The sequence below is a fragment of the Chiloscyllium plagiosum genome, chromosome 36 (genome assembly GCF_004010195.1).
Source record: "Chiloscyllium plagiosum isolate BGI_BamShark_2017 chromosome 36, ASM401019v2, whole genome shotgun sequence".
NCBI classification, from domain to species: Eukaryota; Metazoa; Chordata; class Chondrichthyes; order Orectolobiformes; family Hemiscylliidae; genus Chiloscyllium; species Chiloscyllium plagiosum.
This window is the reverse complement of record NC_057745.1, coordinates 36,641,975-36,658,646: the sequence shown is the minus strand read 5'-3', so window position 1 is coordinate 36,658,646 and position 16,672 is coordinate 36,641,975. Positions and strand designations below refer to the sequence as shown.

The 16,672-nt window shown below is 42.1% G+C and overlaps 1 protein-coding gene across 7 annotated transcripts in view; it reads right to left on the bottom strand.

The window, feature by feature from the left end:
- Positions 1 to 589: 589 nt before the first annotated feature.
- The window catches only part of ankdd1a (ankyrin repeat and death domain containing 1A), a 294,535-nt gene continuing 278,452 nt past the window's right edge, over positions 590 to 16,672 (bottom strand). For 6 of the 7 annotated variants that reach the window (XM_043677683.1, XM_043677682.1, XM_043677678.1 and 3 more), the window contains one exon: positions 590 to 1,202. In XM_043677683.1, the coding sequence (XP_043533618.1) occupies positions 1,141 to 1,202 (62 nt within the window). In that variant the 3' untranslated portion in view covers positions 590 to 1,140. The remainder of the gene's footprint in view (positions 1,203 to 16,672) is intronic. The other variant, XM_043677685.1, reaches the window with a different exon arrangement.

The window sequence follows — 16,672 nt, the reverse complement described above, 5'->3', positions numbered from 1 at the left end:
TCTATAATGTCATTTACAAAATACCTTGCAAGTTCATTAGCTGTTGTTTTATGTGTGTTGGTGGGTTTGTGGGCTACCATGATGGCAAGAGGTCTGAGTAGTCTGGCAGTCATTCCTGAGATCTCTTTGATGTAGGGGAGAGTGGCTAGGGTTTCTGCACATGTTTTATCTGCTTGTTTGGGTTTGTTACTGAGAAATCGGCAGACTGTGTTCATTGGGTGCCAGTTCTTTCTGAATACACTGTCTAGGTGATTTTTCTCTGCTGTTCATAGTTCCTCTGTACTGTGGTAGCTCGTTGAAATAATGTTCTAATGCAGCTTCATTTGTGGGTGTTGGGATGGTTGCTTCTGTAGTTCAGTATTTGGTCCGTATGTGTTGTTTTCCTGTAGATGCTGGTTTGAAGTTCCTCATTGGCTGTTTGCTCTACTGTGATACATGAACATCAGCTAGCCACATGAGACACTCTCATTAGTATCCTTGCATACATATGAGGAAGGACACCACTTCGACTGGGGCAACACATCCATCCTAGAACAAACCAGAGACATGTGCGAGAATTCCTAGAATTCCAACCAGAATTCCATTACAAACACATCAACCTAGACCCCATTTCCAACCCTCTAGAAAAAGAACAGGAAATGATATCACCAGAGCAAATCACATCACCACAGGAACTGACATCACCAAAAGTACTGCATTCAGTAAAGGCCAATGAGCTCCTTGTATTATCTTTCTGTACACAAACAACCAAACCTTGTGTTTTCTGTCTTTTAGGTTATCAAAGATTTAATTATCAACTGTCCCAAAAGAACTGATCAATTCAAATTAAAATATGGGCTACCTTTTTTTTACTTTGACTTTTACAGCACCATTTCCTTTCATGAAGTTTAATAGAAATAATAATGATCTATATAATTGCTGTCAGGTTGTGATGGAGTGATTATCATTATAATGTGGCCTAGTCCTTTGATAGATTTTGTACTGATGTGTTGAGATCAAGTAGTTTATCTGAAAATCCACACAGTAACTTCTTGATAATGCCAGTCCTTGCCCAAAGTTCAGCATCAACCCTTTGACCCCTGTTAATGCAAACAAAATTCTTCAGTAATTCCAAATCTTCAGGATTCAGTTCTTCAGACATCACATCACTGCACATTTCCTGGGAGAACCGCAGTCAGCATTTGCTTTTCTTCGGATACTTTCTGAAAATCAATGTAATAAAGATAATTAACAAAATGAGAAATAGCGACTTATGTTACAGCTATATCCTGTGGTAAGTGATTGTTAGACACTGATATGTCAGGAACAAATTGTACTGGATTGATTAGAACACAAAAAAACTGAACCACATACAGACTTGAAAATGTGGATTAGAACATTAAAACCAAAACTTTGCATGCATAGGTGTCAGTTTGGTCAGTGAGCACAGGGAACAATAGGACACTGAAGGAGATGTTTGGCTGCAGTCACATTTACTGTGTGTGAGAGTGAGAGAGAGAGAGATAAGGAATAGGGAGGACTTCAGATGCTGGTGAGTCAGAGTTGATAAAGCGTGGCACTTTATCAACTCTACACAGATTTTTACGAAGTCGGTTCTATTAAAGAACTATGTCAAAAGGTAAAGGTTCGAGTAAGTCCCAACACATGAGTCGCTCACCAGAGACACCGGAAATGCCCACGGCTGCAGTTGCAGCCCCCTCCACTCGTCTGTCGGAGTCACGCACCCATCAGGTCCTGGCTGCAGAGTTGGCAAAACTACAAGAAATGATCGAGTTGTTGACTGAAGAGTAGTTCCGCGGTAGGCTAGACCCTATCGCGGCTATGCTCCACAAGCATAGGGAGCAACTGGAAGGTCTTGGATGCTGAATAAAGGACTGCAGCTTTGGAGACTGTGAGATCAACTCTTCAAAGGAACAGATCTGAGCTCTTGAGAAGGAGGTCCTTATCTTACTTGAACAAGTTGATGACCTCAAGAACAGAGGTAGGTGAAAGAATCTCCTTGTCATGGACTGCCAGAGTGAGTAGAAGACGACCAGCTAGTGAGTTTCTTTGAGAGCTGGCTGCCATGATTTCTTGGCTTGCAGGTTGCGTCAGGCAGGGTGAAAGTTGAGAGAACCCTTTGGGTAATGGTGTGTAGACCCAGTTTGGACCAGCGCCCTCGCGTGGTCCTACTGCGACTCCACAGTTACAGGGACAAAGTTACAGGGATCCCCAAGCCCTAACTCACGAAGGTTCCAGGATAATGTTCTTCCAGGACCTTTCTGCGGCTGTGATTCGTAAAAGAAAGTCCTTCGATGAAGCCAAGAGAAGACTGACAGACCTTGGTATCCAGTATTCCTTGAGGCATCCAGCAGTGCCTCGTTTCACTAATGATGGGTCTGTGCAATCATTTGACTCTTCAGAAAAAGTGAAAAATGTTTTGGACGCTTTAAAATAGACGGGATGACTTAAAGGATGTGGACAATAGTGTCTCCTTTTTTCTTTTCTCTCCTTTTCTTAAAGGAAGGGTTGCTGAATTTTTTCTGATATCAATGGTTGTTAAGGTATATTTAGGCTTGGGTAGACTGCCTACTTTTAAATCCCTTGTTAATATTATATTTTTTCTTAACTTTTTTGGCTTGGCTCTGGAATGCGGCTCAAGATGGAAGGAGTTATGAAGTTATGGGATATGTAAGTGCCCTTCACAAAGTGCCTTATATTTGGTTTAGTTTGTTGGGTTTTATTGTATACATAGTTACTAGTATGTCAGTTGTAGTAGTTTTAGTTTATGTATTTTTTAAGCTTCATGAGTCTTTTTTTTGTTTATGCTCAGCAATTGATAAGTCAAATTTTTACCCTTTTGGAGTTCAAATATTATTATAGAGAGTATGGCTAATTGGGTCCTCAAATGGTGTACCTGCAACATTAGAGGGAGCCATTCACCAGTTAAGAGGAAAAAGGCGCGTTTTAGTCTTAGAGAGGAGAGGGTGGACATTGCCCTTTCACAGGAGACTCACCTGGATGACAAGGAACATCTGAAACTGCAGCAGAGTGGGCTTGATTGGGTGTATCTTTGAGGAGAAAGTGAGGTCTGCAGATGCTGGAGATCAGAGCTGGAAATGTGTTGCTGGAAAAGCGCAGCAGGTCAGGCAGCATCCAGGGAACAGGAGAATCGACGTTTCGGGCATAAGCCCTTCTTCAGGAATTGATTGTGTGTATTCCTACTCTGAGTAGGGGAGTGGCCATACTTATTAGGAAAAATCTTCCATTTAAATTGTAGATCAAATTAAAGATGAGTATGGGGGGATTTGTCATTTTTAAAGCCTCAATACATAAAGAACAGTATGGTATTTTGAATTTTTATTGTCCCCTTAACTGTTTGATAGTTGTATTCTCCAAATTGATGGCTCTTGTGCTGCAGTAGATTATTATAGAGTGAGACTTTAATTGCCTTATGGATCCTGCAGTGCTTAGAATGCCTAGAGGCCTCTCTTCACAATCTTTCTTTATAATCTAAGTAACTAGTGAATTTAGGTGCGGAATTGGGATTGGTGGATGTCTGGAGGCATCTCCACCCAACGGGTAGGGACTTTGTTTTTTTTTTAAATCCACACAAGTGTCATATTAGGATTGATCTTTTCCTAACGCCTGCATTATCCTTGGATTGGGTAACATCTTGTACAATTGGAATATTACTATTTCTGACCATGGTGCAGTATATTTAGAGATTGAAGTTAAGGGCAATGTTACAGGCTGTCAGCACTGTTGAATGGATCCCTTTATTCTTAAGGACAGTAAGTTAATTGAATACTTCTTTAATGAATTTAAGGTATTTTTAGCCACCAATTCAGATACGGCCAGCAGCCTGTCTATTCTTTGGGAGACTGCTAAGGCTTATGTCAGGGGCATAATTATTTCTTATTCTGCGATTCATAAATGACACAAGGGGAACAGCAATGCCTGCTTGAGGCGCTTCTAAAGACAGCTGAGAAGGTATATTTTGATAGGCCATTGGTGGCTAAGCTGCAGCGGGTTGCAGCTGTTCAGTCCACCTTGAACTCCATGCTCACGCAGACAGCAAGGAAGGAATTTTCTTTTGTGAAACAAAGACTGTTTGAGCATGGTGACAAGCCAGGTAGGTATCTAGCATATCTTGCCAGGAGAAAGAATGCCCTCCCCAATCCATTACCTCAATTAGGGACTGGACTGGAATGGTTACTTGCGATTCTAAAAAGATCAATGCTGCATTTTGCAAATTTTATTTTGAACTATACCAGTCTGAACGTTGTGAGGATGGAATCCTTCTTTAAGAACCTGGATCTTCCAGCTGTTACCTCCAAACAGGCAGGTAATGCCCCTTTAGCAGTGCCAGAGGTTCAGGAGGCTGCGAAGCAGATGCAGAGTGGGAAGGCGCCTGGCTCTGATGGTCTTCCTAGCAAGTTCTACAAAGAATTTATAAATGTATTGTTGGGGCTGATATTAGACATGAATTATTACTCGTACAGCCACGATTTCCACCGTCCATCCTTGAGAGAGACTAATATTTCTCTTATCCTTAAGAAAGAGAAGACCCAAGAGGAAAGTGTCTCCTATAGGCCCATCTCACTTTTAAATTCTTATTTTAAAATCTTGTCCAAGGTTCTTGCATTAAGATTGGAAACTGTGCTGCCTTCTATTGTTAAAGACGACCAGACTGGTTTTATAAAAGACCATAGATCTTCCAATAATGTCAGGAGGTTACTGAATATGATTCAAGAATGTCAGCAGCAGTCATTTCAGGGATTAGTGATCTTCTTGGATGCACAAAAAGGCATTTGATTGGGTTGAGTGACCATATCTTTGTTATACCCTTGAACAATTTGGTTTAGGGCAGGTTTTTATTAGGTGGGTGAGGGTCCTTTACAGTGATCCTCTGGCAGCGATTCTCACCAATAATGTGAGATCTAGTCATTTTAATATCTGTAGGGGCAGTTGGCAAGGCAGTCCCCTCTCACCACTACTTTTTACATTGAGCCACTGGCAGAGGCTTTATCTGCAGGAATCCTAATATAGCCGCCCCAGAAGTAGGATCAAAATCACATAAGATCACGTTATATGCGGATGATGTTCTTGTCTTTTTGTCAAATCCAGTAGTCTTGGTACCCCATTTGGTGCAATGTATCAATTCATTTGGCTCCTTTTTGGGTTCTATGATTAATTTCACAAAATCAGAGGCCATGCCTGTGGGGTGGTGGTCTTAGGAGAATATCTGATGTGGAGGGTGAATCACAATTCCCATTTAAATGGTCACGGAAGGGGTGGGGGAGGGATTTCTTTATTTATGCATCTTTCTTACTCCTGTCTTTGATCAGTTGTTTGTGGCAAATTTTGCCCATTTGCTTGACAGGATTAAGCAAGATCATCAGCAATGGGAAGCACTTCCAGTATCCTGGCTAGGCCGAGTAGCTCTTACTAAAATAAATGTCCTTCCCCATTTGCTATACCCTATATGAATGCTCCCCTTAATATTTCCTAGGCAAACAGTCCAGAGACTTAATGGTTGGTTTAGTTCCTTTATCTAGGCGGCCTCCTATTAAGTTGACTAAATTGCAGTTGCGCCATGGACTGGGGTGGGGGGGGGGAAGAGAGCAAATGGACCTCCTCACTATTAAAAGGTATCAACTAAGGTCCTTTTTATCTTTTGTTACTGACTGGGCTTGTGAGGATCCAGCATCAATATGGCTAGATATTGAGGTCTCCCAGACAAAATGTCCCCTCATTAGCCTGTTGTTCTTCGGTAAACTGAAGACAGTTATAGAATATTGTCGTAATCCGATATTTATTAATGCTATCAAAGAGTGGAGGGAAATGCGGCAGAGTGAGCAGAACATATCCAAAACATCTTTTCTTACACACATAGTAGGAAAACTGGGTTTTCAGCTGGGGAAAATGGACCCCGGTTTTAAACTTTGGGTGGCTACGGGAATCTCCTGTTTGGGTGATTTATTTGATGGTGAAATAACAATATCCTTTGACCAATTAACCCATAAGTATGGTTTAGCGAACAGAGACATTTTTTTGTTTTCTTTCAGGTCAGGGATTTTATTCAAAAAGAGACCATGCTTTTCACCGACTCCTACAGATCTGTCACAGAAAAAGGTGCTTCATGCCAAAAGTACTCCCTCTGTTAGTACTCTTTATTATATGTTAGGGGATGATTTCTCAGAAGACGTTGAGTGGCTTTGTGGGGTCTGGGAGAGAGAGCTAGGGGTTGAGATCTCTATGGAGACATGGGAGAACATTTGTGAAAGTGCGAGAAAGATTTTGATCTGTAATAGGACCCATGCCATGCAGTTAAAGATTCTGGATAGGGACCATTTGGCCCCAGACCATCTCGCAAAATTTAAGATGGGAGTATCTTCATTATGTCCCAAGTGTAAAATAAGTATTGGTGCTCTCACTCTGTGGTCTTGCTGCAGGCTCTGTACCTATTGGAGTGCTGTGGCAGGAGAAATAGAGAGGATCTTAGGGATTGAAGTTAAGATGGAGTCTATCTCTCTTCTCCTGGGCCTATCAAATGTATCTTCTTTAGATGCTCATGGGAAAAAAAGAACTTTTTAATATTCTCACTTTTTGAGTGAGGAAAAATATTTTGATGTGTTGGGTCTCTGAAAACCCCCCGGGATCTGTCGAGTTGGCGTAGGCTAATCATGGAACATATTCCTTTGGACCTTCTTACAAATATGGAATACTGAAAAACTGAATTTTTTATATCAGGTATGGTGGCCCTTTATGGACTGTCTGGACGTAGATTTATCTTAACTAGGGCTTTTGTGGAGCCAAGACAATCTGATTTTGTGAACTTGATGTCCTCAAAGGAAGAATTTCGAATAGATTTATGTGTAATACTCCATGCTCTCGGAGGTTGGGAGCTAATGTTTTGTTGTGCTGAGCTGTTTTATTTATTTATTTATTTATTGCCTTTACTGATTTTTTCATCTTGCATATGAGTATAATTGTTTTTTGTTTGCTTTGTTGTTTTTTTTTCATTTTATATATATAGTGCTTTTGTTCGTTTGTTGTTGTAATTTTATAAAAAATCTTTTTCTTTCAATAAAAATATCTATAAAAAAGATTGGAAGGGTTTGGGATCCTCAAGAGCAGGGAGGCAAGCGCGAGGCTGGAAGGAGATCGAGTAATCTGAAACAGTAAGTTGAAGAAACAGATCAGGTTGGAACATGACAGGGAATGAGGAATGCCTGTTGGATTAAATTGCATTCATTTCAATGCAAGAGGGCTGACAGATAAGGCCGATGAACTCGGGGAATGGGTAAGTGCGTGGGACTAGGATGTTATAGCCATGACAGAAATATGGCTAAGGGAGGGTCAGGGTACAGGTGCTTTAGGCGGACAAAGATGATGGAAAGAGGAGAGGGGGAGTTGCATTTTTGATTAAGGCAAGTATCACAGCAGTAATCAGAGATTAAATAACTGAAGGAGCATCCAGTGAGGCTTTGTGGATGGAGCTAAGAAATAAGAAGGGGACGGTGATGTTATTGGGGTTGTACTATACGACCCCAAATAGTCAATAGTAATTAGAGGAACAAATATGCGGGATGACTGGGGAGACTTGCAGGAGTAAGGGATTTTAGTTTTCCTAACATGAACTGAAACTACCAAAGCGTTAAAGACTTAGATGGGGTGGGATTTGTTAAGTATGTTCAGGAAAGTTTCCTCAAGAGGGTCCTACTTGAGAAGGGGCAAAACTCAACCTACTCTTGGGAAATAGGGCAGGACAGGTGACTGAGGTGACGGTGGGGGAGTTTATGACCAGTGACCACAGTTTTATTAATTTTAAAACAGTTATGAAAAGGGACAAAACTGGCCCACAGGTTCAGGTTCTAAATTGTAGTAAGGCACATTTTGATGGAATTAGACAGGAGTTGCAGGCATTGATTGGAGTAGTTTGTTTGCAGGTAAAGGGACCTCCAGCAAGTGAAAGGCTTTTAAAAGTGAGATGGCTAGAATTCAAGGTCTATACGTCGCTGTGGGGTGAAGGGCAAGGTTGGCAGGAATAGGTAACCCCGGATGACAACAGATATTGATGCTTTGACCAGAAAAAAGGAGGCATGCCTCAGGTACAGACAGCTGGGATCAAGGGAATCCCTGCAGGTATACAGGGAATACAGGAGTTTACTGAAGAAGGAAATCAAGAGGGTGAAAGGGGGGCACAATGTAGCCTTGGCTGAGAAGACAAGGGTGAATCCAAAGAGGTATTTTAAGTATATTAAAAGAAAAAGAATAACTAGAGTGAGAGAATAGGACCCCTCAAGGACCAAAGTGGACATGTATGTGTGGAACCGCAGGACATGGGCGAGGTCTTCAATGAATATTTCTCCTCTGTGTTTACCGTGAAAAAAGACACTAAGACTTGAGAACTTGGGGAAGTTAGTGGTGATATCTTAGGGTCCACAAGAGAGGAGGTGTTGGATGTATTAAAATGTATGAAGGTGGATAAATATCCTGGTGCTGACCAGATATATCCAAGAACACTGTAAGAGGCTAGAGAAGAAATTGCAGTGGCCCTGGCTGATATATTTGTATCATGTTGTGCCCTTATTCAAGAAGGGCTGCAAAGAAAAACTGGGAACTATAGACCAGTAAGCTTAACATCTGTGGTAGTAAATTACCTGAGAAGATTCAGAGTGATAAGATGCACATGCATTTTGAAAGATAGCGTTGATTAGAAGTAGTCAGCATGGCTTTGTGAATGGGAGATGGTGCCTCACAAATTTGTTAGAGTTCTTTGATGAAGTGACCAGGAAGGTTGATGAGGATAGGACGGTATGACATAGTCTATATGAATTTCAGTAAGGCCATGATAAGGTTCCACATGGTAGTCTGCTCTGGAAGGTTAGATCACATGGAATCCAGTGAAGCTGGCAAATTGGATACACAATTGGCTTAATTGTCGGAAGCAGAGTGTAATAGTGGAAAGATGGTTGTTGGATTGGAGGCCTGTGATTAATGTTGTACCTCGGGTTGGTGCTGGGCCCATTGTTGTTTCCTATGTACATCAATGATTTGGATGAGAATGTATAAGGCATGATTAGTAAGTTTGCAGATGACACTAAAATAGGCGATAACGTGGACAGTGAGGAAGGTTATCCGAAATTGCAGCAGGACCTTGATCAGTTGAGGAAGTGGGCTGAGAAATGGCAAATAGTGTTTAAGAAAGATAAGTGTGAGGTCTTGCAATTTGGAAAGTCAAATCAAGGTAGGAGTTTCATGGTGAATGGTAGGGCCTTAAGGAGTGTAGTGAAATGGAGGGACCTTGGAGTTTAGGAGCATGGTTCTCTGAAAGTGGAGTCACAGGTAGAGAGGGCAGTGAAGAAGGCTTTTGGCACACTGGCCTTCATCAGTTAGGGCATTGAGTATAGAATTGTACAGGATGTTGGTGAGGCTACACTTGGAGTATTGTGTTCAGTTTTGATCACCTTGGTATAGGAAGGATGTTGTTAAACTGGAAAGAGTGCAGAAGAAATTTACAAATATGTTGCCAGAATTCAACGGTCTGAGTTATAGGGAGAAGTTGGACAAGCTTGGACATTTTTCTTTCAAGTATAGGAGACTGAGGGGGGGATCTTATAGAAGTAAATAAGATCATGAAACGCATGGGAGTGAATGCACTCAGTCTTTTTTTCCAGGGTTGGGGAATCAAGGAGTAGAGGACATCAGTTTAAGGTTACAGAGGAGAGAATAAAAGGGAACCTGAGGGGCACAGATAGTGATACGATGTGGAATGAACTGCCAGCGGAAGTGGTTGAGGCAACATTCACATTTAAAAGGCAAATACATGGATAGGAAAGATTTAGAAGGATATGGGCTAAGTACAGGGAAATGGTGTTAGCGTGGTTGGACATTTTGGTCAGCATGGAACAGTTTGGGCTGAAGGGCCTGTCTCCATGCTGTAGGATTCTATGACTTCACCATACTTGGCTGAAAGTTTGCTACAAGTCTGGCTGGTATTCAAAGGCTTGTCTTGATTCAAGTTGCCATCTATCATAAGTGGCCTGGTTGGATTTCATCTGGAAATTAAAATGACTTGCAGAATGAAGACAGGCCACAAAGAGCAGAGAAACTACTTAGATGAGACAGAGTGGAGCCAGAGAGAGGCAGTAGGCTATATCATAGTGGGTTTTTAAGAAGCAAATCTCTCACTTAAGCTTCAATGAACACTAATGCTTTTATTGTTTTGTTTCACAAAGGAAATCATGAGTGAAGTTAGCCACTGCTACAGCATCCAAGCAAGCATTATAACAGGCTCTCAAGGTGAAGTACTGCAAGTACTTCACAGCGTGTCTTCTTTCAGGCATGTAGAGATATTAATAACATCTTGAAGTCTGCAATTTGTTGTCGCATAAGGGAGATCATTGAGGTTCTCTATACACAGTGGCAGCTTCACATCATTCCCTCATTAACCTTGTTAAAGAAGTTGAAGAAGCACAACTATTTGCTCAGCTTTCAGGTTTTTCCATGGTGCAAGTGCCAATGACTGCATATGTTGGCTTGCATTTCCTCATCTCATTTGCATGAACCTAAAGTGACTCTTACATGGTGTGACCAGAGCGAGTTCCTAATCCAGTGAATGCTTCATTACCTTGGGATAGTCATAATTCTTACATCCTCCAGCAGTCTGCTGAGCCACTGGCACTCAATCCACTGACATAGGTCAAACCTGGTTACTACTGGGCATCAAGAGGTATCCATAACATGGCTCATGACTCTGGAGTGGGACCCACACAATAAACAAAGCTAGGCTGCAATGAGAGTCATGCCATCACAAAGAAAATTAGACAGTACACTTGCTGGATCCTCAAGCAATGGTTCCACTGTGTGGATTGATAGGAAGAATCCTGAGTTCTCCCAGAGTGTGTTCAAGATTTGTGGTACTATACTGAATACTGTACAACTTTGTCATTAGGAGGAGACATCCCTTGTCACTACTTGTCAGTTGAGAATCTGTGGAGGAAGACAAAAAGCAGACTAGACTACCTCAAGCTTACTTACAACCTTAGCACTCACTCATTTAGTGCCCACTTGCATGCTGAAAATATCTCTCCACTGTTTTGCCGATTAGCAAAGTCACAAAAATAGTAGCTAGCCTTCCTGGGAAGCAGCAATGCTCCCTCCAAGCTGTGTGGTGACTGAAGATTGGTTAGCTATGTTCCTCTAACTTTTCCTGCCGCTGTGTGAACCTTCAAGGCCCATGTGCAACAATGTCTTCCAAGAAGCTGTGTGGTGACACAGCTACTTGGAAGACATTGTTGCACATGGGCCTTGAAAGTTCACACAGCGGCAGGAAAAGTTAGAGGAACATAGCTAACCAATCTTCAGTCTAGCTATGCACACCTTCCTATTTGGCAGCTTGCTACATCAGATTGAGGCTGGAAGCTATTGACAGGGATTCACTGTCATCTTCCATTGTGATGCAATTCAAAAATGCACAATGGGCAAGAAAATGACTGTTAGCATACCTGGAGTGACTCAATCTGTGAGGGTGGTAGCTGCAACAAATTCCATTCATAGAGTTTTTAAAAGAAAAGAACAATTGTCACAGGTCCTTGCAATGTACAGGCTGCCATCCCTGGCCATCAAACTGCAATGACCTCCTCTATATGTTGCTCTTCCCTGGCATAATCACTGCTGTACAACATTTTAACAACTTATACCTTTGCACAAAGAGGTAGTCAAACATTAAGGATGTTGAACAAGGTTGGACAAAGGTATCATCAATGCCATGTGTACGCATTGCTCTCCCTATGCTGATGTGGGCTCTCAGTGCAGACCTCTATCCATGGAGTCTCATCTGTGACTTGAAGTGTTGCCAGATTATGTGAAAATTACCTCAAGGATGGAGGTTCCTGTGGGGTGTTTTGTGAGTACCATTGGGACGGTTTAACTTAACTTGATAGGATAGTGGGCTAGTGTAGGTTAGGTGGGCTTGGATCGGCGCAACATCGAGGGCCAAAGGGCCTGTACTGCGCTGTATTCTTCTATGTTCTATGTAAACATAGGAAACAATAAAAAATTGTGCAGAAGAATACCTCGTCTGCAAAATACTTAGGGATACAGCTGAATCTAACATAGAGAATAATAGCAAGTTAACCAGTGAAGTCAGAGTAAAGGGGCAAGAAATTAAGTCCAAAATTTGTGTTAATGTGCATGGATATATAAGCTTGAATGTTTAATAAATAAGATTGGAGAATTACATATAAGATATGAAGTTGAGAAGTACAGAAGTATATCAATCAGCTCATCGTCCCTGCTCCGCCATTCAATGAGATCATGAATGATTTGATAATCCCCGACACCACTTTCTCAATTAATACTAGAGAAGGGGCAGAACTCGACCACCTCTTGGGAAACAAGTCAGAGTAAGTAAGGGTGCTACAGTGGCTCATTGATTAGCACTGCAGCATCACAGTGTCAGGACCCAGGTTTGATTCCACACTCAGGCCACATTCTCCCCATGTATGGGTGGGTTTCCTCCGATAGTCCAAAGATCTGAAGGCTGCATGGAAATGCCTGAGAACTACAGACAGGTGAGCTTAACGTGGGTAAATTGTTATAGATAATTCTGGGAAGAAGCTACCGGCATTTGGAGAGGCAAGGACGCATTTGGGATAGTCAGCCTGGCTATGTGCGTGAGTCTATTCCTGACGAAGGGCTTTTGCCCGAAACATCAATTTTCCTGCTCTTCGGATGCTGCCTGACCTGCTGTGCTTTTCCTGCACCATTCTAATCTAGACTCTGGTTTCCAGCATCTGCAGTCCTTGTTTTTACCTGGTTGATTTTAACCCTACTGCGAATCCTCTTGTAAGGATGCCTGCCTTGAAGACGTTTTCCTCCTCTCTCTACAAGAATCTCAGTGAGTCTCTCACTCACTGCAACCTCCAGGTCATCTCCTCTGCCCTGAAGCTCTTCAACCATGTTCTGAAACAGACTCGTTACCACAGCCACACTTGCTTCCTCAGTGCCTGCCTCCGTAACCAACTCATCCCACACGGACTCTGGACCACCTTTAAACCAGCAGAATCCAGGGAGAGCTAGCCAACTGGATACAAAACTGGCTTGAAGGTAGAAGACAAAGGGTTGTTTTCGAACTGGAGGCCTGTGATTAGCAGTGTGCCACTGGGATCAATCATGGGACCACTGTTATTCGTCATTTAAATAAATGATTGTAATGAAAAATTAGGAGGTATGGTTAGTAAGTTTGCAGAAATCACCAAGAGTGGTGGTATAATGGACAGTGAAGAAGGCTATCTGGGAATGCAGCAAGATCTTGATCAGCTGAGCCAGTGGGCTGAGGAATAGCAGATGGAGTTTAATTAGATAAATGCGAGACGTTGCATTTTGGTTTGTCAAGCAGGACTTACATAGTCAATGGTAGGCTCTGGAGAGTGTTATAGATCAAAAAGATCGAGGGGTACAGGTTTATAGCTCCTTGAAAGTGGAGTCACAGGTAAACCAGGTGGTTCACAAGGGCTTTCGGAATGCTTGCTTTCATTGGTCAGAGCACTGAGTATAGGAGTTGGTATGTCTTGTTGGAGCTGTACAGGCCACATTTGGAGTACCTCATACAATTCTACTATAGAAAAGGTAGTACTAAACTAGAAAGAGTGCAAAAAAGATTTACTAGGATGCTACGTGGACTGGAAGGTTAAAGTTATTAGGAGAGGCTGCATAGGCAGAGACTTTTTTTCTCTGAGGAGACTGAGGGGTGACCTTAAAGAGGTCTATAAAATTATGAAAGGTATAGATAAGTTAGACAGACAACAGCATTTTCTTAGGGTAAGGGAGTCTAAAATTAGAGGGCATAGGTTAAGGTGAGGGGGAGACAATTTTTTCACACAGAAGGTGGTGAGTGTCCAGAATGGGCTGCCAGAGGTAATGAATGGAAGTGAGTACAATTTTGTCATTTAAGAAACAGTTGGACAAAACATGGATAGGACAGCTATGGAGGGATACAGACCAAATGGGACTAGACTAATTGTCAAAACTGGGTGACATGGACAAGTTGGGCCAAATGGTGTAAACCTTGTGCCTCTAACTCTTCTAAGCATCATGTATGTTTCAATAAGGTCACGGCTCATTCTTCTATATTTCAACAAGTACAGCTCAATCTACTCAACCTCTCCTTAGAAGAAGTAAACATGAAGAGTTCAGACCCAACGTGTTCTAATATTGAGGGATATATACCATTGGATTTAAGAGAAAGGGGCAGTTTATGGCAGTTACCGAGGGCTCAAAATAGCAGAAGTCCTTGAGGAGTATAGAATGTGCATGAGGAAACTTAAAAAGAGGTAAGAGACAAAATAATAACAAATAAAACAAAAATTGTGAAACAGCTTAACAGGTCACTCAACCTGAAACATTAACTCTGAGTTCTCTCCACAGATGCTGCCAGACCTGCTGAGCTTTTCCGGCAGTTTGTTATTGTTTCTGATTTACAGCATCTGTGGTTCTTTTAGTTTTCATGAAAGGATGATGGCAGGTAAAATAAAGGAAAGAAATAAAGAATTTTAATGATACAAAGATAATTAGGGAAAGAGTCGGCCCACTCAGGACCAGAGCTATAATTTGTGTGGAGCCAGAAGATGTAGGTAGTGTTCTAAATAAACAGTCAGCATGGTTATGTTAAGAAAAGGTCATGTCTCATCAACTTATTTAAATTTTTTGAGAGCTATACAGATGAGGACAATGCTTTTGGAGTCATTGAATGACAATAAAAGAGGCCCTTCAACCTCAATCAGTACCACCAAAAATATACTATGTACATTACTCCCACTTTCCTGCACCAGGCCTACAGCTTTGAATGTTATGACACACCAAGTGCTCATATGAGTACTTTTCAAAGGTTTCTTGCATCAACTACCCTGCCAGTCAATGCATTCCAGATGCCAACCGCTATCAGGGTGAAAAGGTTTTCCTCACATCTCTCTAAACCTCCTGCCTTTCACTTTAAAATGATGCCCCCTTGTTACTGACCCTTTGACTAACAGGAACAGCTGCTACCTATTCATTCTGTCCATGCCGTTCATAATCTAATACACCTTTTCATGTTCTACCTCAACCTTCTCTGCTGCAAATAAAAAAACCAAACTTATCCAGCCTCTCTTCATAGCTAAATGCTGCATTCCAGGCAACATATTGGTGAATCTCCTTTGCAGCTCATCCCAATCACATCATCCCTATAGTGTGGTGACCAAAACTGCACACAATATTGCAGCTGTGGCCTGACCAAACTTCTGTACAGCTCCAACATGACCTCCCTGATCTTATCATCTATGCTGTGTCCTGTTTGCTTACTAACCTATTAACATGTCCTCGGCATCTGTAGACAAACACCCCAAGATCTCTCACTTTTTCTAAACTTTTCCCATTTCTGCTTTCTCCCCATACCCTTTGATCTCTTTAGCCTCAAGGGCCATGTCCAGCTCCCTTTTGAATATATCTAAGGAACTGGCCCTAATAGCTTCCTGTGGGAAGAGAATTCCACAGGTTCACAACTCTCTGAGTGAAGAAATTCTTCCTCATCTCAGTCCTGACTCACTTACCCCTTATTCTTAGACTGTGATCCCTTCTTTTGGACTTCCCCAACATAGGGAACATTCTTCTCGCATCCAGCCTGTCCAGTCTCATCAAGATTTTATATGTTTCTATGAGATCACTCATCATTCTTCTAAATTCCATCAAATATAAGCCCGGTCGATCCAAGTCTTTCCTCATTGGTCAATCTTGCTATTCCAGGAATCAGTCTGACGAACTTTTGCTAGACGCCCCTCAAGAGCAAGGATATCCTTTCTCAGACTAGGAGACCAAACCTACACACAATACTCAAGGTGTGGCCTCACCAAAGCTCTGTATATTTCCAGCAAGACATTCCTACACCGATACTCAAATCCTCTCTCTCTATGAAAGACAGCATGCTATTAGCTTTCCTCACTGCCTGCTGGACTTGCATACACCTTCAGCAAATGTTCCACCATGACACAGAGGTCTCGTTGCTCCTTAGCTTTTCCTAAACTACCACTATTCAGATAACAATCTGCCTTACTGTTTTTGCGACCAAAGTGGATAACCTCACATTTATCCACATTATATAGCATTTGCCAAGTATATGCCCACTCAGCCAGTCTGTCCAAGTCACCCTGCAGTCTCTTATCATCCTCCTCACAGAACATGCTGCCACCCAGCTTAATGTCATCTGCAAATTTGGAGATATAGCATTCAATTCCTTCATCCAAAATGTTAATGTATATTGTGAACAGCTGAAGTACCAGCATTGAACCCCGCAGCACCTCATTCGTCACTGCCTGCCACTCTGAAAAGGACCCGCTTATTCCAATTCTTGGCTTCTTGTCTGCCAACCAGTTCTTTATCCATGTCAATACATTACCTTTGATACCATGAGCTTCCTAGTGCCTTTCCACACCTCCTCCCTCACCTCTATCCAAGGGCCTAAAGGAGCCTTCCACATCCATCAAAGTTTTACCTGCACATCCACTAATATCATTTATTGTATCCGTTGCTCCCGATGCGGTCTCCTCTACATTGGGGAGACTGGGCGCCTCCTAGCAGAGCGCTCTAGGGAACATCTCCGAGACACCCGCACCAACCAACCAAACCGCCCGTGGCCCAACATTTCAAC